The sequence below is a fragment of the Conger conger genome, chromosome 2 (genome assembly GCF_963514075.1).
Source record: "Conger conger chromosome 2, fConCon1.1, whole genome shotgun sequence".
Classification (NCBI taxonomy): domain Eukaryota; kingdom Metazoa; phylum Chordata; class Actinopteri; order Anguilliformes; family Congridae; genus Conger; species Conger conger.
The window spans coordinates 71,074,311-71,096,652 of NC_083761.1; the positions used below are offsets into that span (position 1 = coordinate 71,074,311).

Here is a 22,342-nt window from a genome sequence, read left to right on the forward strand (position 1 = left end):
TTAACCGATTCGATTTAATTCTTGGACGGTCCTAAAGAAGTTTGAGAAAGAAATAGCGTCTTTGTTTACCTTCCATAAAAATTCACATGATGAACAGTGTATAGTTATAACTGTCATTTCTCTGAAATTTGCATTGTGCATTTCGCATTCTTTTTGCAAACTAGCCATTGTGCCTCAACAGAGAACGGTCATCCACATGGAAAGAACGTTAAATCACGGCAGATTGTCACTAAACTGGTCTCTCGGGGGTCCTACAAATGGCAGCATTTCGTCAGCAGAGGGCTCTAAGAACCTGCAATTGAAGAGCCCTCGCAAGACTTGCTTTCCCCCTACCTTGTTCCTAGTGATTTGCAGTAACATTGCAAAATCAAGCTGAAACCGGTTCGCAACCGGTCGATGTGTTGACTGGTACAGAGAAAGGGGTGGGACAGCTTTGCCTCTTAAGTGACTGATTCAACTACCCAGCTGGGCAACTCTCCTGCACTGCGGATTCCCGAAACAGGTCGTAGGGTTTGACATCTCACTTTGAGATTTAAAACAAAATACAGGGAGAGCGAAAAAACAAAAAAACACCCGACAGATCACGTTTGCTAGATTATAAGACAATTCTTTCTCCCTTTGAAGAAAGGGGGACGTTTTCTAGAGTAGCCTAGCGAACGGTCTAGTTGTAACGTAGTAAATTAAATGTAGGCTAAGTTGCTGTCAAATGTTATGAAATTGCGTCATCCTTGTGAGACATAAGTACTGATGGTACTTCATGTTAGCAAGCCACTTTTCATATAACAGTTTTTTCTAGGCAGTCAGCGCAAAGTCATTATAATCCACATCTACCGATTTGGTTCTGAATCCGATGTATATCACCGTTAGTTTGTTATATTGATAGCGTTATATTATTTGGAAGCCAGCTTTTTGCTGTTATTTATCACTAAGTTACACAAACCGATTTAAAATAAATGCATTTTAATTCAGTGTTCAGTATTTAGCCTACCAATTTTAGGTTCTGTGCTGAAACTATTATTAGCGTTAGCTTATTTTATTACCGTCAGAATGTTTTTCCCACACATACTTGGTCCTTAGGACGGTGGTGAAGCAACCAGGTAAGTGCTGCTCGAGCGTTACGAATATGGCGGTGTAATTAAATTGTATTTTTGGGGGAAATGTTTTCCAGTGTAGAACCCATTGCTTAAATTTACCGGTAGTGGTTGTTACACCAGCATTAGAATGTTCAGTCAAGAACATTCTAACCACATACTTGTGCTATATTCACCTTAGCCTTTCCAGCCTACCCACAAAGCTCTTATCTGGTGGAAATGCCAGTTATATGGAATCTAGTGGGGAAACGGTTTCTGCTCCAGCTGGATACCATCTGGAATTTTGTGGTGGTCTGTTGTCTGTGCCAATCTGGCCCACCAGCTGGACATATTCTTACCAGCAACCGTTTTTCCAACTTGACCATTTCCAAACCAACCAGGCTCGAACCAAGATGGAATTTCCACCATGGTTGGCTAAATATCCTCAATTTATGATTAGTTATCTTAGGTGGGTGATGTAGTTACAAGTTGTACTTTGTTATTGTAATGCGGATTCATGAGAGCAGAAACATGTTTGTGACTGTGCAATTCTTTCTTTGATTGTGATTTTAATATTTTGGAAATCTGATGGAACATCCATTATGTTGGAGACTGCATTATCAAACAGCAATTCAATTGAATGTTACAAAGACAAAACCAAAAGCCAAGATAGCACAGTGACAGGGCAGTGGCCAATTTAGCTAATAAATGAAAACTGTGTGCTGATATACAGCTTCTTTTTAAGCAACTGTGTGGGAATGGATCAGAAATATTTTTACATGTAACAAGTTTGCTAAAGGTTGAAGTTGTATAGATTTTTTTGCTTTTTAAGCACAGGCACAACAAAGCTGAAGGAAAGCAAATCAGTGACAAATCGGCTCACCGGGATTATACAGCAGCTTTGGATGAATATGGAGCTAGTTGTGGTGAGTATGAATGTGTTGAGTTATGACCCATCATTATTATAAATGTCTAGTTGTTCCCTTTGTTAAGTTAATCATACCAAGGCATTATAAGAAAAAAAACTATGTTGTTGCTAGACTGGAATTCACCTGAAGAAATGCTACACAAAAAAGGAAATGCAGGTAAAATATTTTTATTACTGCAATCGTTTCCTGTAGACATTCCTATTCTGGGTTGAACACCATTTTTGGGAATTTGGTAAATAAAAGGTAGTGTATTCCACTGAGCTCCCTGGATGCTCTCCACATCAGTTCTTACTCCGTACCATTTACTAATACCTGAAATCAGGTTAACACAAGTTGAAGCCAATCTGCAGACCACGTACAGTACAACACGTCTAAATACATCTTTCCACATCAAGATGACTGCTTATACACACACCAAGCACTTTATTAGGTATCTAGAAGACTTGAGCCTATCCACTTGGAGTTATGATGCGTTGTGTGTTCAGAGATGCTCTTCTGCATACCACTGTTGTAATGTGCGGTTATTTGCGTTACTGTCACGTTCCTGTCAGCTTTGACCCGTTTGGCCATTCTCCTCTGACATCTCTCATTAACAAGGCGTTTCTGTCTGCAGAACTGCTGCTCACTGGATTTTATTTTTGTTTTTTGCACCATTCTTTGAAAACTCCCAGGAGATCAGCAGTTTCTGAGATACTCAAATCACCCTGTAAATGGTTGGCTTATATATAGCACCTTTATCCAAAGCACTGTACAATTGATGCTTCTCATTCACCCATTCATACACACTCACACACCAACGGCGATTGGCTGCCATGCAAGGCGCCAACCAGCTCGTCAGGAGCATTTGGGGGTTAGGTGTCTTGCTCAGGGACACTTCGACACACCGGGTGGGATCAAACCAGCAGCCCTCTGACTGCCAGACGACTGCTCTACCGCCTGAGCCAATGTCGCCTGAACATGAGCCGGTATGAACGAGTAACAAGACTCCTGAATTTTCAGCTGTCCATACATTTGTAATGCCGAATGAATCTAAATCCCACATTTGTCTGCCACCCACAATCATTCCACGGTCAGTGTCACATTTTCCCCCCATTTTCATGGTTGATGTGAACATTAACTTAAGCTCCTGACCCGTATCTACATGATTGTATGCATTGCACTGCTGCCACACAATTGGCTGATTAGATAATCGCATGAATATGTAGATGTAATAAAGTAAAAATAAAGTGCTTGGTGAGTGTATTTAGGGTCTGCTGTCTGAAGCTGACATATTCTTGTAAAGTTCAACACAAATCAAGGAGTCTAGGAAAGCTCAAGGTTAGTGCACTTAAATGAATGATATAGACAATCAGTTTAATGTTGTTCACCTGTTGGCAATTGCATTCAGTTCTTGTGCTATCTGTCCCATGTTACATCATAGATTTTGTAGTGCTGACAGGTGAGCCCCCCCCCTCCCCACGTTTTATCAGCAAGTGAACTTCACTGAAATGGCTAAATGTGACAGGAAAGTTTGTGGAAGTCACCGAATATCAAAACCAAGTAACCAAGTAAGACAGCCTGGTTCAAGCTGTACCATGGAAAACTGGGTTTAGGTGCCCTCAGTGAATCACTTTGGCCTGAAAGGAGGTTATTTACACTGTTGTGACCCCATTTCGAAAAAAACATGAGTTCCTGACAAACATTCATATCGCTCATGGTACGCTTTCAATGTCATTCAATGCTACTAGTGTTTCTATCAGCTGGACAAGCATCTTCTGGTAGATTATAGTAGAGTTGATGTGCCTCTCAAATAGGTGTTTTCAGGAGCTCCTCCACGTATCCAGCTATTGTAATTTAAAGCTGTTTTTCTGTCTGCATGAAATGGGTCAACTCCTCCATACCACCTTAAATCCACAGAGACAAGCCAAGAAGGGTAGAACTACCCCATTATTCCCAGTTTGCTATTGGTCAGCTCTAAAAAGGGATGGGTGGCAATTGGCTGTTACTGAGGTTTTCACTTGAAGGGAGGGGCGATAAGATGGGGGCATGAGAGATTGATCGAGAAGGACAGAGATGTGGTCATGGGTTCAAGTTCAAGGTATGGAAAAAGCAGTTGTATCATTTATTGTACTGAAGATAAGGGCTACTCTGTGCACAGCTTGGTAATATTGAATGACATAATCTTCTATGTAAAAAGTGTGTGACATTGTTTCATACTGAAATGCATTTTTTGCCACTGCATACATACAATGCCTCTCACACACACACACATACACACACACACACAGGGGCAGACACAGTCAAACAGCTACCGTGTGACTCATGGCATTTTAAAAAGACTCAAGCTGGCAGGGAACGATTTGAAGGGGGTGAGCACAGTGGGGAGAGAGAGAGTGTGTGTGTGTGTGTGTGTGTGTGTGTCAGAGAGAGAGAGAGAGAGAGAGAGAGAGAGACGAAAGCCCCTGGATTAAGCTGATGTGGGTTGGGAGGGAGGGGGGAGAGTTCGGCATTGTGTGAGAGAGAGAAAGAGAGAGTGGAAAGAGGGTGAGAGAGATGGAGGCTTATACTCTAATATGCTGTTCATAGCAGCACAGAGAGAGGGGGAGAGTAAAAGAGCGAGAGATGCAAGAGAAACAGGATTCACAAGCCAAATCGCCCAGTGGTGGAAAGGTAGGGCAGTGAGACAGTGTTGTGTGTCAGGTTGTGTCTGCCATTTTACCATGTTAATGTGTGAAGGTTTTGTGATGAGATTTAGTGTGTTTTTTTTCTGAAGAAACATATAATTTACTTATCGTTAGTCTCAGTATGTATACATGTCTTAGCATATCTATATTTAGGGCTTAGCTGTGTTTGCTTGTGTGTGTGTGTGTTTGTTTGTGTGTTTGCCACACACTATTGGTCCTGATGTGTTTGCCAAGCATGGAAATAATAGTGTCTGAAGCACTGTGATTCAGTCTGACAGTTCCTTTCTGTGTCTGTGTAGGCTGTCTTTATGCATCTACATCATGTGCACTGCCGGTGTGTGTGTGTTTATGCACGCAGGCACGCTTGCGTGCGTCTCAACGCTGTTGTTTTTATGTTTGCTGCTGTGTGGTGTGTAGCCTTGGCCCTTGTGCATTGAAGGCGAAGTTTGTTTATTTTTGTGTTGACCTGTGTCTGTCGCTGTCTCTCTCGTCTCTCCCTCTGTGTGCAGTCCAGCGTGTGGACACACTGTGCGCTGTGGATGACACCCTGCGTGCCGCGTGCGCTGTGTTAAGACCTCTCCCCCCCTCTCTCCCCCAGGCTCACCCCGCGCTCAAGGCCTTCATGTGCGGCTCTCTCAGTGGAACCTGCTCCACCCTGCTCTTCCAGCCTCTGGACCTGGTGAAGACCCGGCTGCAGACCCTGCAGAACAACATGCACCCAGGGTGAGACGCCGCCCCCCACACACTGTACCACACACTCCCTGCATACTGTACCTCACACTCCCTGCACAGCCCAGTCCACTGTACCACACACTCCCTACACAGCCCTGCACACTGTACCACACTCTCCCTACACAGCCCTGCACACTGTACCACACACTCCCTGCTCAGCCCTGCACACTGTACCACACACTCCCTGCTCAGCCCTGCACACTGTACCACACACTCCCTGCTCAGCCCTGCACACTGTACCACACACTCCCTGCTCAGCCCTGCACACTGTACCACACACTCCCTGCACAGCCCAGTCCACTGTACCACACACTCCCTGCACACTGTACCACACTGACTTTGTCAATTGAGCACAGATCACAGATTGATCCTGTATTAATGGACCTTATCAATTGAGCCCTGACCACAGATTGATCCTGTATTAATGGACCTTATCAATCGAGCACAGACCACAGATTGATCCTGTATAAATAGATCTTATCAATTGAACTCAGACTACAGATTGATTCTGTATTAATAAACCTTATCAATCGAGCACATTCCACAGATCAATCCTGTATTAATGGACCTTATCAATCGAGCACAGACCACAGATTGATCCTGTATAAATAGATCTTATCAATTGAACTCAGACTACAGATTGATTCTGTATTAATAAACCTTATCAATCGAGCACATTCCACAGATCAATCCTGTATTAATGGACCTTATCAATCGAGCACAGACCACAGATTGAGCCTGTATTAATGGACCTTATCAATCGAGCACAGACCACAGGTTTATCCTGTATTAAATGGGCCTTAAACAGCTGGACACAACAGAGGGACTCTCTAAAGTCTAACTCAGCAATGTTGACTGCGTTAGTGAGTGTTTATCTCTGAGCCCTCTCTGTTCCTCGGTACAGTGTGCATTCATCTACACGAGATGTTCTTGTCCATTTTCACTTTTTGTCCACCCCCTCAGTGATTGCAGTGGCTTTGCAGATGTGGCATGTGTGTTTGTGTCTGTTTGTGTTTGTGTATGTGTGTGTATGTATGTGTGTCTGTGTGTATATGTATATGTGTATGTATGTATTTATGTATGTGTGTCTCTGTATATATGTGTCTGTGTGAGTGTGGTTGTATGTATTTGTGTCTGTGTGTCTATGTGTATATGTGTGTGTTTGTGTATATGTGTATGTATGTATTTATGTATGCGTGTGCCTGTATGTATGTATGTGTCTGTGTGTATGTGTGTGTATGTATGTATGTATGTGTGTCTGTGTGAGTGTGTGTGTGTGTTTATATTTTGCTCTCTCTCCCTCTCAGCTCGCCAAAGGTGGGGATGGTGACGGTGTTTCTCAGTGTTGTGCGGACAGAGAAACTGCTGGGCCTGTGGAAGGGAGTCTCACCGGTGCGTCTTCTCTTCCTGTCTGGTTCTGATCGGGATTTCCATTCCCATATGTATGCTTTTCAATCACCTGCCCTATCAGTTTCTTACAGAGTCAGGTGCCATAGTATGTTTAATAAAAAAAGCAAATGGCTGACACTATGCCATTGTCAGAGCATTACACTGCACTACATTCAGTGTTTGATGAGCTGATCTCCAGCATTCTTTCAGAGCATACTTATTATCCGTTTATACAGCTGGGTGCTTTCCTGACTCAGGACAGGTCCTGTATTGCTTCAGTGCTTTTCCCAAATGTAACACAGTTGTACCCGCCAGGTATGCAAACCTTCTGCTAACAAGCTCGGTTTCTTGACCGCTGTTCTGTACGACACACACCTTTTAGCTTTTCCAACATGATGCTAGTGCTGCAAAAAACAATATTTGTATTATGGCACACAGCAAAATAATGAAAGCGAGTGACAGTTGACACGCAGAGGGTGAAGATTAGTGTCTGAGCCGGGAGGGAAATGAAGATTCAAACAGGAGGCTGTGGTACACACACAAACAGGTGGAACAGTTTTCATAATCAAATTAGCCGCAGTGCTGAACGCAGCCTGTGTACTGCACAGGAAGTTCAGGAAAATGATTTCAATGTTGCAAACGGCCCTTTGGTGATTTAGGACTGGGCATTTCTGTGCTACACCACACTGCCTCGCTATTGGCTGCAGAGTAGTACATTTAACAGGTAATTTAACCTCGACGAGGCTCCAGCGAACGAACAGGAATATGTTGTAAGTGTAAAAGTGTGGGGCATCAGACACTGCACCCAGGACTGACACAGGCCAGTACAGACACTGCCCCCAAGACTGACACAGGCCAGTACAGACACTGCCCCCAACACTGAGAGCTGAGTCAGCCGCCTTGCTAGAGTGTGACCATCCTGCTGTCCCTCTCCCAGCACAAGAGAGCGCGGCGTAATGATCAGTCTCTCTCCCCCGTCTCTCAGTCCTTCATGCGCTGCATCCCCGGGGTGGGCATCTACTTCAGCACCTTCTACTCGCTGAAGCAGCGCTTCTTCCAGGAGCGCAGCCCGAGCGCGCTGGAGGCCGTCATGCTGGGCGCGGGGGCACGCACCGTGGCCGGCGTCTGCATGCTGCCCGTCACCGTCGTCAAAACGCGCTTCGAGGTGAGTGGCCGGAGGACACTCCGGTGCCTGTTCGCGACACGCCCGTACGCTGTTTATCGGAGAGTTTGAAATGGCGGTTTATTGGTGTCGGCGATGCCTGAGGCCGAATCCCTCCCTGAAGTGTCGGAGCTTGTCCTTCACTCTCCTGCTCTCCTTGGTGGTAATATGGGGAGATGGTTAAGGGGAGTGCTAGCAAGTTCTTGGTTTTTACTATTACATACATGCTCTTGATGTGCAGTTGCGCATGTGAAAGGGGGATTTGAAAACTACTGTCGGAACGTGGAGGCTGACGGGTGTAGTAGTTGTATCGTTTTTTTTTGCACTTTTTGTTGTTGTTGAATACTGCTACTGTGATGAAAGCCTTGCCTGGTAAGACATTTGGCTTCAGAGTGTAGGTCAGTAATAAGTTTGTTGTAAAATTGTTTAAATCGGCATGTTGGAAGAAAAGAAGGGTATAATGTAATTATACAATGTGACCACTCCACTTGCCTTATTACTTATTTGGTCAGCATGGCCTCCACCAAAGATGGAACATATTTACCAAGTGTCATTTATCACAAAATCTGGAATGATATCAATATAATTGGCTGCTATCAAATTTATGGTATATACAGTAAGCTTGCACATAGTCAGCCTCAATGGAGACAGAGGGGAGGTAGATATATGAAAGGTCAGTTGAACCAGCGGAAATATATAATAGACATGGCAGCTGACACGGTTTCAAATGTCAATGTCCAGAAATTAATTAATTCAATTAACCATTTTTAAAATGGCTATTTGATATGACAATTGCTATAAAATGAACATCGGGCAACAATAAATCAAATAATGAAAAGTAGACATGTCTTCTAGTGCTCATGGACTGATAGCCCTACTGGTAGGCAATATTACCCCGGCTTGTATTTGGGGGGCGGCCTTTATTTGTCCGAATCGACCACCGGCTATTATCTGAGGCCCGGCTTCAAATAGAATCCCGGACACAATTTGGATTTACGGTAAGATGGAATGTATAGGCAAAAGATTGTATGGTCTTGCAGTGTAATAGGTGAATAGTGAATAGTACAAGACTCTGGAATGAGGCCCAGTTATATCACAGTGCGAGTTACATGGTGCAGTGTTGTAAGGACGCAGTGTGTGAGTCACATGGTGCAGTGTTGTGAGGATGCAGTGTGTGAGTTACATGGTGCAGTGTTGTGAGGATGCAGTGTGAGTTACATGGTGCAGTGTTGTGAGGACGCAGTGTGTGAGTTACATGGTGCAGTGTTGTAAGGATGCAGTGTGTGAGTCACATGATACAGTGTTGTGAGGATGCAGTGTGTGAGTTACATGGTGCAGTGTTGTGAGGACACAGTGCGTGAGTCACATGGTGCAGTGTTGTGAGTTACATGGTGCAGTGTTGTGAGGACACAGTGTGTGAGTTATGTGGTGCACTGTTGTAAGGACGCAGTGTGTGAGTTACATGGTGCAGTGTGCGAGTTACATGGTGCAGTGTCGTAAGGATGCAGTGTGTGAGTCACATGGTGCAGTGTTGTAAGGATGCAGTGTGTGAGTTACATGGTGCAGTGTTGTAAGGATGCAGTGTGTGAGTTACATGGTGCAGTGTTGTAAGGATGTAGTGTGTGAGTCACATGGTGCAGTGTTGTGAGGACACAGTGTGTGAGTCACATGGTGCAGTGTTGTGAGTTACATGGTGCAGTGTTGTGAGGACACAGTGTGTGAGTTACATGGTGCAGTGTTGTGAGGACACAGTGTGTGAGTTACATGGTGTAGTGTTGTGAGGACGCAGTGTCTGATGTCTTGCGATGTTGTTGATGTTGTTGCAGAGCGGCAGGTATAACTACGTGACTGTGCTGGGAGCACTGCGCAGTGTGTACGTGACGGAGGGTCCCAGGGCTCTGTTCTCCGGCCTCACTGCCACCCTGCTCAGAGACGCCCCCTTCTCCGGCATCTACGTCATGTTTTACAGCCAGGCCAAGAGGTCCCTGCCACAGAGTCAGTTTGCCAAATTCTTCCATACCTAACTGTCAAACTCTATAACCAGACCAGACTGCTGCTTTAAACTCTGTACTGTGCAGTACTGTACTGTGTGAAACTGTAAGATAATGTGGTGAATTTTGGTGTTTAATTCTGGTTGCTGTAATTTCAATTTTTTTTTTTTTTTTTTTTTTGCTATGATGTACTGTACACTCAGTGATCACTATATTAGGTACCAGCTTCTTAATGCAAGCAATGTATATTGAAGGAACAGGCTCTCAGTTGTGCAGCGTGTGATGTAAGTGCTGTTAACTCGGGTTCGACGGCTGTCTTTCAGCGATGAGCTCGTCGGCCTGCGCTCCCTTGCTGAACTTCAGCTGCGGCGTGATGGCGGGAGTCTTGGCCTCCCTGGTCACTCAGCCTGCCGATGTCGTCAAGACGCACGTGCAAGTGAGCCCTCACCTGTACAAGAGCACCGGGGATGCTGTGCGCTCTATCTACCTGGTAAGGCCCCCCATGTGCTGCCATAAGCCGTTACTGGACAATTCTCTTATCATTCAAATTCATTTCGGTTGATTGACCACTTGTGGAGACGCTGCAATGGACTTGCACATTAGACAGGGTTTAGGATCACTCCTCTATCTCTGTGGGTTTTTCCAGGGCATACTGTACGTATACTGTAGTTGAAAAGAGGAGAGTGTGTCTGCTGAATTTTATTTTTGGGCAGGTTAAATTAGCTACATGGAAGAGCAGGAAAGACAAAAGACTGGGGGCAGGGCCACTGGAGGCAGAAATCATTGTGAGTGGGCTGATGGCAGCAAGGCTTCCTCTTGAGCTCACATATTACGCACTTGTGGAGGTGTTAACAAGGTGCTGTGTCATGTTGATGAGGAAGGAAGGCTGTTTTTGATAAAGTATTGCGTTGTGTATGTAAGAAAACAGTGAAGATGATCCCTATCTCTGTCTCTCTCTCCCCCTCTCCCCCTCCCTATCTCTTTCTCTCTCTCTCTGCCTCCCCCTTCAACCCCCTCCCTCTCTCTCTGCCTCCCCCCTCTACCCCCTCCCTCTCTCTCTCTCTTTCTCTCCCTCTCCCTCTTCCTCCCTCTCTCAGGAGCAGGGGCTGAAAGGGTTCTTCCGGGGGGCAGTGCCACGGTCCCTGCGCAGGACTCTGATGGCTGCCATGGCCTGGACAGTGTATGAACAGCTAATGGCCAGAATGGGCTTAAAGTCCTGAAGAAGAGACGGCTGGGCGTGTGCTTTATACAGGGTGGCCAGAGGAAAGTGAGTGAGGAGGGGGAGTGAGTATGTGTGCTGTAGTCAATGGTCCGGGCTGGAAAGCAGTTGAATATATTTTATCATGCAAAATATGAATTTGAGGGAGGAAGGATTAAGTGTATGTCGGGGTGGGTAGAAGATGGGCTATTAAGAAAGATGGCGAGAGTGTGTGTGTGTGTGCGCACGTGTGTGTGCACGCCCACGTGTGAGTGCACATAAGTGTGAGTGTAAGGGATGTGTTGCTCTTTTAACATTCTTAAGTGTTAACCCTGACCTAAACTGACATTCCTGAGCAGCTGTGAATATGTACATATCTGTGAGATTGAGAGTGAGCGCATTGCTGCGGACAGAGCCTCTGGCCTGGGCCCTCTGAAGGCCAGCAGTTACTGTGCCACTGACTAAACACGCACAGGTCAGTCAGATTGTGGCTGCTGATTATCAACTGACTGACAGACTCTCAAAAATAAGGGAATTATTGTGCCATTAACATAATACATCTCACCTTACTGACACATAGATCTGAGCCAACGGTTGACTTATTCACTGATGGATGGACACTCGGACTGATTCACGTGCTGCTTAATTTTACAGCTGACAGGGTGATGACTATTGAAGCACAGACAATCACAATGCATTTCCTTTGACTTGATTCCAGTGTAGGATGAAGCTTTGTACTGGACTGACTTAATTTATTCTATTGCACTAACTGACTATAGGACACACTACTGCTTAATGCTATGCTACACTGAAATGACTAAAGTGAACTAAACTACAGGCTATTCGGGGGTGGACATTTTCCACGCCGAGGAAAGAGTATCGTTTGCCATTATGCACAGACTGGATTCACTTCTAAAGGTGGTCTCTTGTGACCTGAAGACGAAGTGGCTGTCTCAGCCTCTCCAGGCTGTGAAAGTGCAGTGTGCTGTTGGGTGATACATGTGACCCTGCTGCCAGATCTCGTGATCTACACCAAAAGCACAACAGAGGAGCCAGTGAGAAAATATTGTGTGTGTGTGTCATGTCATGTGCCATCACAGGAGCTCCATATCTGCAAATGCACTTTAGAATAGAGCAAATAATTATTCATCCAGCTCATGCCAGGACTCGCATCTGGTGAACGGCTGGGTGTCTGGCACTGTGGAGCCAGTGTCTTTTTTGCCTTTCCTGTGAGTGCCGTACTATACTTTAACATACCACACTATACCTTTCAACTGTACATTTGCCTTCTTCAGAAAGTATTGTGAGTCATTGTCTGAAACAGTATTGTCATCATCGTCATTGTAGTTTGTTTCTGTCTGTGGATGAGCCCTTGCTCAGTTTGTGCTCAAGTGAATAAATCTTCCTTTTTATATATATATTAAAAAAAAGATCATTTAAGGCATTTTGTTGTGGTACTTCCATCAGTACATCCACAACCATTCACACAGTGGTGGATTCTCTTGTGTTTTTGTTTTATTTGTATTGTATATTATTTTACAGTGTGTGTGTGTGTGTGTGTGTGGCTGCAGTGTACATATTGTACAGAGCAGACTGCTCTCGCTGTCCCACGTGCTGCGTGTTAACACAACAGAGAATGACAGGCCCTGCCTGGGGACATGGGGCTAGCAGTGCTGAGGACCCCTGAGGAACACCAGGCATAGCACAGGACAGCCTTGCTGCTAACCACTCCCACAGAGAGAGGGGTGAAGGGTAATGCTGACAGAGACTGAACTGACACACACAAGAACAGGCCATTGCGTTTATAGTAGCTGTTCAGTGACTTCATTGATGTACTATATTTTCTATTTTCTCCAGTCAGGTGGAATACAATGATGTCTTTTTCAAAATAAATGTCTGTTAAAAAGCTTTGTGATTTAGCATGGAGTCTGTTCCATTGGGGATACTGTGCTTGAGTCAGGCCATAAACATCAACGTTATTTAACTAGTGTTCTTTGACACTGAAGGACCCTGCTGCTCTGTGGAGCATATCTGATGGACAAAGATAAGAGTGCTAGAATGGGGACAGATAAAGGTTGTAGGGGCTTTCTGAAGAAGGAGACGTCAGCATCTTTTAAGGCGATTGCCAGTTTAACTTAACTTACTTTACTAGCCTGACAACAGGCTTCTAGACATGGCAGGCCAGATTGTAGATGTGAGTTAAAGTTAAAAGTCCACTTTTGTGCATTACTTTTGAATATTACACATTTCCGATGTGGAAATTTCCTGTCACAAGAAGCATAGCATCACTATAAAATATTACAGAATTTACATTGAGAATATGAAGTCCATCTAGACATGCTATTATATTCATGTATGTATGAAAATGCCCAGGTATCAATACAAAATGTAATTTTGCTAATTTGACCTGTGGCTACTGTAGTTGTTCTGAGAGCTCAACCACTTTCAGCCTCTTTCATAAAGCCCACAGGTCCTCCCACTGAGCCTGATGAAGGTGGGAGTCTTCATCACTTTTACATTAGATATAGAAGTAATGTAATGTAATGTAGTAGAGATGTTATGTAATATACAGTCTTGGTGAATTTCTCTGAACTTTTTCCTAAGCCCATACACTGAAAAAAGTGTCTTCAGTGTTTTTGTCTAGTAATAAGTTAAATTAGTCAGAACTATCCCACCTCATTGGCAATAGTTTTGTCTTTGCAGAAAAATAATAGGATTTAAGTCTAAATACAAGTAAAATATTTGATGAGTTTTACTCGTACTCAATTTTTTTGTTTTTGCAGTGTATACTCACTGAACACTTCATTAGGTATACCTGTACACCAGCTTGTAAATGCAAATATGTAATCAGGCAATTATGTGGCAGCAACTAAATACATACAATCATGCACAGGAGCGTGTCTACAACATTTTGAATGGGGGGGCCAGGCTAGGGCACAGACCCAGAGGAGGGGGGCCAGCCATCAAGGCTTACCATATATATTGTTTGCTGCGTACAATGGTCTATCATATTCCGGTTCTGGTAGGGGGGGCACCAGGGGTGGCCAATCAGATTCCAGAGGGGGCCAGTGCCACCCCTGCCCCCCCCCTGGCCCCGCCCCTGATCATGCAGACATGGTCAAGAAGTTCAGGTGTTTTTCAGACCAAATATCAGAATGGGGAAGAAATTTGATCTGTGACTTTGACTGTGGAATGATTGTTGGTGCCAGATGGTGCCAGGGTGGTTTGAGTATCTCAAAAACTGCTGATCTCCTGGGATTTTCACACACAACAGTCTCTAGATTTTGCAGAGAATGGTGCGGAAAACAAAAGGGAGGTGACCGTAATGCAAATAACCAAACATTGCAACAGTGTCATGCAGAAGAGCGTATCTGAACACACAATGCATCATAACCCTTAAGCGGATAGGCTACAGCAGCAGAAGACTAAATAAATCTAATAAATACCTAATAAAGTGCTCACTGAGTGCATATCCCTCACAAACAGACAAGTGTATTTTATATAAATAATTTGTATTGCCTTTACTCACTAAAATAGTAGCTTGCGCAGATCCCTATGTTTTGTGCTGGAGTTCCACATTTGGTCCCTGGTTCATTAACTCCCAGGGTTTCAGGCATTAGGTATCTAACAATCATCTATATGTAAATATATATATGCCCAGGTATCAAGAAAAGGTAACAAGAAAAGGTTCCCAACACCATCTCTGTGTTCTGAAAAATATATAGATAGGAAGGTACTGTGAGAAATGATTACATTTACATTTACATTTTAGTCATTTGGCAGGGATATTCAGGGATATAATCGTTAGTCTAATAGTGCGGTACATTATTTAGTGAATAGCACCACTTTACAACTCCATTGTTTTGACATACCAGCAGATTTGTGGCAGAGACAACCATATGGGAGCTGGAGTTAAGTATTGTGACAACTAAACTTTAGACTCAGTGTGCTGTTCATGAAGTATCAGCATAAAGAAATGTTGAAAATTATAAACTTCTTGAACATTGGTGGGCTTGACATCCAATTTAGTTTGAAACATTATTACCCACAAACTAATTTAATTTGGAACATGCAAATATATGTAATTATTATTCAATTCTTCTTCTTCTTCTTCTTCTTCTTCTTCTTCTTCTTCTTCGTCTTCTTCTTCTTCTTCTTCTTCTTCTTCTTCTTCTTCTTCTTCTTCTTATTAATTATAGTAATATACTTCTATAAAAATGCTAAATTATTTGGAAAGAAGTTTCCTCCACTGGGGTCAGCCGGCCCTCCAACTGAACGTACCATGCCTGTGTCTTCAGTCCCTGGGCATATAGGCTGACCATTCCCACCTTAGCCACATAAATCTCCCACAAATCTCCTCTCTTAGTCATCCCACTCTTTTCTCTCTCCCCCATTTTAACTTGTGTTCAACATCTTGTTCAGCTCCTCCATCTCCTCAGCCTAAATTACACTTTTTACTGAGTCATTATCCCCTGTCCCCTATAATAGCACGATTTGCAAAGTCATTTTGTCCACATTGTTTTCTCCTCACCTGAACTCTCTATCTCTTGGCAAACAAAGTTACGAAACAGGGACACACTTTAACCAGAGAGTCAACGTCTCCACATTGTCTTAATATGGTCTGGCCATTCCGTTGTCTTAATATGGTCCCTTGTCCGAACGGTCTGATTAACAGCATGTCACAGAACAATTATCATTGAGCGACATCTAGTGGCCACAACGTGAAGGCACTGAGCCAAATAACTACACTGTAAAATCATCTCCAGTTTGTGACGCGAAGGCGTCTTTGGCGTCACCTTTTACCACTCTCTCCACTTTATCTGTTGAGCAATAGATGTGGCCTGTAGTGCGGATAATGTACTTCGCATTGATCCTCATTCACAAGCGTATGTCAAACACCCAAAAGCACATCTAGCTCAAGGGTCATTGTCCGACTGAGAATCCTTCTGAGGAGCAAATGTTTCTTCCCACAGAAACACACTATTCTAGAGTGGTAGTCAAGCCTGCTGGGACTCACATGTCACAAATTGATTAAAAAAAAGTGAGATACAATGTCAAGAGCTAGAGTAACAAACTGTTTTGTTTACACCCCATTTATATTTGTGGGGACATAAGGAAATACAGAAGCAAAATATTTGTAACCATTATGGTTTACTTTGTTTGGAGAAAAATGTCACTTTTTCTTATAGTATAGTGTGAATCGTACTGCCATATTTACTACTGCTAATCTTCAATAGATAAACTTCTCTCATCTCTGAAGTCAGCGGAAGACTGCCCTGTAATTTACGTTCTTCATGAGGAAGAACTGTGGAGGACAAGTGCATGGAGTTACAATGATGACACTAAGCACAGCGGGGAAGTAGGCTCATCCAATGCTACTTACGACAAACGATTCATATCTCAGTAACAAATAAAGCTGGTTTAAACGGTTACTAATTCATAATGATATTGTGACAAATGGGATGCACTTTGTTTTTTTCATGAGAGTTTAATCTTCTGGAGGAACATTTTACGCGATGCTGACAAATGTTGGTTGCTTGTTTGTGTTTGCTTTTCATTGTTGCTTATAAATATGAACACTCAAATATCCCGCTTTCACAACACGATGGCATGTTGATGAAAGGGAAACTGATACCCATTGGTGGATGGTGGAGTATAAAAAGACGTCATTTCCTGTTCTGGGTCCTTTTTTCGATTCCGTGTGGTACTGATCTCCATACGGCGTTGTCTCGTGGTGAGTCGCCGTTTAATTTTTGGTCATTTAAAGACGTTTTATGTCACTTAACATACACCATCACACGACATATTACTGTTAACAGCGCTTATTACGAAGTAGTCAAATGAGCGAAGTTATAACCGGCCGATTGTAAATGCTATTTAACAAAATGCTTATAGGCCGAGAAGCCTAGGACACGCTACGATACGGGGAGGAAGAGCAGTGATGTACTACACACCACGCTGCAATAGAAAATAGAATGGGACGCCCGGGAAACATGTCTAAAGACCGTTATTGGCTAGAACTCTGTCCTGTGACTCGTGTAGTTTACCGTTAGTTGGTCTATCGGAAGCTTATATAGCCCTAGTTGTATATACAATGTGGCGTGTAACTTTAATTTACTGACTAGCTAGAACTACAGCTCTTAAGTTTACCATAATGCGCTTAATGTTACCTAACCACACATAAAACCTGATTTCTTTGTGCTCTTGTTCATATAGGTTATCAGTCATGTAGTGGGGGTTATGTATTCGCCATTTCCCCTGGATTAATTTCAATAGCTAGTTACTTGGCACCTGCGCACGTGATTGAAGGACATGACAATCTCTGGCGTACAATTGGTATATGTAAATCGTTATGACTAAGGCTGAAACAATCAAATGCTAACGGTGTTCATCTGAAAATCCTCGATTCTTTGACTTGTCGGGTTTGGATAAAATTAGCGATCTTACAATGTAATCATGGCATTACTTAAGTATACAAATATGCAAAGTAGAAATAAAGCACCTAACGTTACGTCAGATTACTCCAGTCACCTACATTGAGGAAATGTGGCCTGTACAAACTTGGTGTTCAACCTACATTTATAGCTACCTGCCAGATGCACTTACCTCGAACATCTTGCTCAGCTTGGATTCTTTTTTTCATACAATTTATTAGACAAAGTATTTTAAAGATCGTTCAGCTTAACTGCCTTGGTACAATGTCAGGGCCTGGGAATTGAACCAAAAAGAGTTAAAAGCCAGTTCCCTAGCTATGATTCTATGCTGTTGCCCACTTAACCTGTGTTCGAATGAGCAGGTCATTACTCACAATTACACTTTACCAATCGGTGTGCCGTGTCGAGTGGATTACCTAATTCCTTTCCCGCCCTGTCCCTCCCCAGCTCTCCCGTTTCACTCGTTACGCAGGGAAAGTGGTCGCGATGTCCGGAGGTCTGGATGTGCTACAGATGAGGGAGGAGGATGTGCTCAAGTTCCTTGCAGCAGCAACACATCTGGGAGGGACCAACTTGGACTTCCAGATGGAGCACTACGTGTACAAGAGGAAGAGCGATGGTGAGTTGGTTAGAGCTTCACAGTACGCAGACATTTCAGATATTATATATTGGGGGGTGGTGGTTCTCTTTTAGTGCCCAGTGCCTGCTAGTGAGCGGTAAATTGAGTTGTCATGACGAGATTTAGCCTATGGCTTGGGTTTGACCTGAGCCGCCACTCTAATCGTGCATCTGAATGTCGGCCGTGTTGGCGTTTTGCGTCTCCTCAGGTGTGTACATCATCAACCTGAAGAAGACATGGGAGAAGCTGCTCCTGGCTGCCCGTGCCATTGTTGCCATTGAGAACCCCGCTGACGTCTGCGTCATCTCCTCCAGGAACACTGGGCAGGTAAAGGCCACGGCTAGCCTTCCCTCTGCATTCGCACGTACAACAGCACTGCATAAAGAAGCTGGCTGAATCAATATTGAGTTTTTGCATTTGTGCTGCAGCTTTCAGCTTAGCATTTTTATTTCAAAAGCGCATAATATAACTTAGAAAATATTTTCCTTCTGCTGAGGAAATTTGCTCCGATTGCTCCCGTAACCTGCAAATGTTCCAAATCCAAATCTGTGAAGGCAGGCAATTCGGTCTGCAGCTCATGAGCCATACGTCATACTTCTGTCACTGGAAATAAACACTGACATGATGTCACGCACACTATTAAAACCTGGCGCTGAGGTCGGCGAGCAGGTGTCGGAAGTGTGCTAGAACAAGCTGGCCGGGTTTTCGCTAACACCATGACGGCGTCTAGCCTATGACTGGGGTTTGATAGTGACCTGAGCCACACTGAACAACGTAGTTTCTCTGTAAATGGCAGTTTTGTTTTTGGACTACAATTCAGTAATATATATTAATATTTTATATTTACTTTATATATTCACCGTTTACACAACTGTCGGAGTTGGTGTAGTACGCATAGTAAAGCTCTTTCCCTCCGTCTTCCCAGAGAGCTGTGCTGAAGTTCGCCTCAGCCACTGGCGCCACCACCTTCGCCGGTCGCTTCACCCCTGGGACCTTCACCAATCAGATCCAGGCTGCCTTCAGGGAGCCCCGCCTCCTGATCGTCACCGACCCCCGGGCCGATCACCAGCCCCTGACCGAGGCCTCCTACGTCAACATCCCCACCATCGCCCTGTGCAACACCGACTCTCCCCTGAGATACGTGGACATCGCCATCCCCTGCAACAACAAGGTGCGCGCCGGCCGCGGTGTCGCTAGCATCCAAACCGAAATGTGCTACTACTGCTATACGTGGCCAAGCAAAGCATGAACACCAGGTGTAGGGTTCGGTCTTCACCTTGGTGGCAGTGCATTTGCAAGCGATTCTTCGGTTTTAATTGTCCAATGAAAAAAGCATTTTAGCTTTTGCATATTTGCTTTTTTTTGGTAACTGACTGAGAACAGTGAGTGTAGAATTGCATATGTGCATGACTGTAACCACTGATGTGTCTGCAGACATGGTGTGGCAGTTGTACTAACAGAAAAATGACTTTTGAAATGTGACAGGGTCATCACTCTGTGGGTCTGATGTGGTGGATGCTGGCCAGGGAGGTTCTGAGGATGAGAGGCACCATCTCCAGGGAGCACCCCTGGGAGGTCATGCCTGATCTGTACTTCTACAGAGACCCAGATGAGGTAATTCACACCCGATACCCCATGAGCTGTAGACACTCTACTTGTTGCTTTTTCCATACATTGACTAGTGAATATCACCACATTTTTCTGCCTTACAAATTCTGCTTAAATGGGTTTCTCTCCACTACAAAAATGGCGGAGGATGACAATAAGTTTTGAAAAATGGTCATTCATTGGAATCTGGCATTATCACATTAATGGCATTTGGCAGACGCTCTTATCCAGAGCGATGTGCAGTTCATTAGACTAAATAGGAGACAATCCACCCCTGGAGCAATGCAGGGTTAAGGGCCGCGCGGATCTTATTGTGGCCACGCCAGGGATTGAACCACCGACCTTGCGGGTCCCAGTCATGTACCTGAACCACTACGCTACGGGCCGCCCTTAATTATGTGAAGTGCGAGGGCGGTGTGCCATGGAGTTGAAAGTGATGTCCAGTGCGTGCTGCTGGGAGGTCGTGGAGCACTGACATCCCCTCTCGCGGAGCATTGACATCCCCTCTTGCGGAGCACTGACATCGCGGAGGTCGTGGAGCACTGACATCCCCTCTCCTCCCCCCGCAGATCGAGAAGGAGGAGCAGGCCGCGGCTGAGAAGGCCGTGGGAAAGGAGGAGTTCCAGGGGGAGTGGACCGCTCCCGTGGCAGACTTTGCGCAGCCCGAGGTGGCTGACTGGTCTGAGGGTGTGCAGGTGCCATCTGTCCCCATCCAGCAGTTCCCCGCAGGTGAGAGATGGGGGGATAGGGGCTTGTGCGCGCATTGCTTTGGTATTCTAGTAAACGCACATACTAGTCTGCTGGACTTCCCTACTAACTGCGGAGGATCCGGGTTAGTATGGTGGGTGCATATCATGGTCTTTCAGACTTTTCTGAAAACCTGATATTGTTGCTAAGCATATTAGGGGAAGGGTTTGTGACTAGAAAAGATTTGATGGAAACTTGTTTCAGTGCATCGCTGACGTGCACTACTAACTGGATAAATCTGCATTTGGCTCCATCCTCATTTTTGAAATCCCCCATCATATGGGTATATTTTTTAATGTAGAACAGGTTTAATCATTGTAGCATCATTCGCTGTTATAAGATGAAATCTGATACTGTGCCAAATGGCTTGAAATACTTCAAAATGGCAACTGCTCTTTGCTCTGTTTCAGCTGCTCCCCCTCCCAAGGCCCCTACTCCAGCTGCCGCTGAAGTGTTTGCAGGTATGCGTTTTATGAAATGCACAGTAGACCCTCAGAGGTGAACCTCAAGGGTTCTCAAACCGTTGAGCAATAAAACGGATTATGCTGCATCTCTTTTAGAAAGCTACTGAACAGTGCATTCTAATGGGATATGCTTACATTGGTTAGGTTGAGTTTACTTGGTAGCTATGAATCCTAAAGGCTGGAGTAATTCAAGTTAATACCAATTAAATCAAATTAAATTGAGGATTAAGTTCAGAATGACCCTCGATTCCCAAAGGGTTTGTGTGTCAGACTAATGTAGATCAAATCTTGAATTGCCAAATTGTTCTGAAACCAATGGTTTTCAAATTCATACCTTGATTTGAGACATTTAAAACTGTTGCATGCCATATAGAATATTGAATGATTTATTGTGCGGATTTGTGCATGTTGTGTTAATGCTCGCCTGCGTTTTGTCCCGCAGAGGACTGGAGTGCGCAGCCTGCCACAGAGGATTGGGCAGCTGCTCCCACCGCCCAGGCTTCCGAATGGGGTGGCACAACTTCCGATTGGTCTTAAGCGAATCTTGTGAAAACCACAAAAGCTGTTTTGACTTGCTCAATAAAAATGGCAGTTTGTTTAAAAATCCATTGTCATTCATTTTTGTCAAGGGATTGGGAATCATGTGTTGTGCACCAATTATGTAAACTGAATGCATGTTGGGGACTTAACATGTGGCTCTGTGGGGTCTGATCTGGCCTGGAAGACTAACCTTTACTCTGTCGGGGAAAGTGGATGTTAATGGTTAGTTGAAATGCATGCACAACTAATATGCTAAAATTCCAGTGTTTTCTCTGCATTGCAAATTGCTGTAGAACAAAATGTCACCCATTGACCTGGAGTTGCACTGGGTTTTATTCCACTTCAGTAGAGCTGTGCTTAGATAAGAGTGACTTAAAATTCCTACTACTGATCTAGTTTAATCTGCCTGTTTTTAGTTATGTACATCCTGCCTGTCTAAGCCTAGTGCGGGTTGCTCAGATCACTGAAACTTCAGATCAGAATTTAATGGTTGGCTTTAGGATTTCTTCAAAGTTTAAACCGTTCTGTGCACACAATAGCCCCAAATAATGCTGTCAAACGCCACACCGGCAGATTAGGGGGTAAATGTTTGCGCATGATAGAACTGGCACTTAAGGGTTGTGGTTTTCACAACCTAAAGATCTTCCATTTTCACTTCTCTGACGGGACGCAGTGGTTTAGCATGTACTATGCTGACCAAGGGATGTCATGTAAATCGATGTAAAGGATTACAAATGGAAAAGTAACCATACGGAACTTCTGAGTGTTACTTGTTTCCCTTTCCCCTTACCATTTC

General features: G+C 44.2%; 2 protein-coding genes and 1 non-coding gene across 11 annotated transcripts; all 3 read left to right on the forward strand.

Annotated features, from left to right (window-relative positions):
• Window positions 1-432: 432 nt before the first annotated feature.
• slc25a38b (solute carrier family 25 member 38b) lies at window positions 433-13,042 on the forward strand. 9 transcript variants are annotated; one of them, XM_061231352.1, is made up of 10 exons: window positions 433-1,097; window positions 1,903-1,996; window positions 2,111-2,155; window positions 4,565-4,648; window positions 5,261-5,385; window positions 6,702-6,786; window positions 7,769-7,948; window positions 9,772-9,940; window positions 10,260-10,426; window positions 11,034-13,042. In XM_061231352.1, the coding sequence occupies exons 2-10, from the start codon at window positions 1,976-1,978 to the stop codon at window positions 11,154-11,156; spliced, it is 999 nt and encodes a 332-aa protein (XP_061087336.1). In that variant the 5' UTR covers window positions 433-1,097; window positions 1,903-1,975; the 3' UTR covers window positions 11,157-13,042. The 9 variants fall into 9 exon arrangements, with proteins under 9 accessions (XP_061087336.1, XP_061087337.1, XP_061087340.1 ...); XM_061231353.1 differs by having other exon boundaries at window positions 1,908-1,996; XM_061231356.1 differs by lacking the exon at window positions 4,565-4,648.
• A 3,699-nt stretch (window positions 13,043-16,741) lies between these two features.
• rpsa (ribosomal protein SA) lies at window positions 16,742-21,610 on the forward strand. The gene is made up of 8 exons (XM_061230972.1): window positions 16,742-16,868; window positions 18,016-18,187; window positions 18,396-18,514; window positions 19,113-19,358; window positions 19,673-19,801; window positions 20,365-20,524; window positions 20,953-21,003; window positions 21,449-21,610. Exons 2-8 carry the CDS (start codon window positions 18,055-18,057, stop codon window positions 21,541-21,543), a joined length of 933 nt encoding a protein of 310 aa, XP_061086956.1. The 5' UTR covers window positions 16,742-16,868; window positions 18,016-18,054; the 3' UTR covers window positions 21,544-21,610.
• Window positions 18,816-18,955, forward strand: LOC133123004 (small nucleolar RNA SNORA62/SNORA6 family). The gene has a single exon (XR_009708176.1). It is a non-coding gene; the product is annotated as a small nucleolar RNA SNORA62/SNORA6 family (small nucleolar RNA).
• Window positions 21,611-22,342: the final 732 nt, after the last annotated feature.

Coding starts and splice junctions, on each gene's coding strand:
- slc25a38b (XM_061231352.1), top strand. CDS start 1,976: ATGAATATGGAGCTAGTTGTG. Junction 6,787..7,768: donor TGTGGAAGGGAGTCTCACCG/GTGCGTCTTCTC, acceptor CCCGTCTCTCAG/TCCTTCATGCGCTGCATCCC. Junction 9,941..10,259: donor CAAGAGGTCCCTGCCACAGA/GTCAGTTTGCCA, acceptor GCTGTCTTTCAG/CGATGAGCTCGTCGGCCTGC.
- rpsa (XM_061230972.1), top strand. CDS start 18,055: ATGTCCGGAGGTCTGGATGTGCTACAGATGAGGGAGGAGGATGTGCTC. Junction 18,515..19,112: donor CCTCCAGGAACACTGGGCAG/GTAAAGGCCACG, acceptor CCGTCTTCCCAG/AGAGCTGTGCTGAAGTTCGC. Junction 21,004..21,448: donor TGCCGCTGAAGTGTTTGCAG/GTATGCGTTTTA, acceptor TTTGTCCCGCAG/AGGACTGGAGTGCGCAGCCT.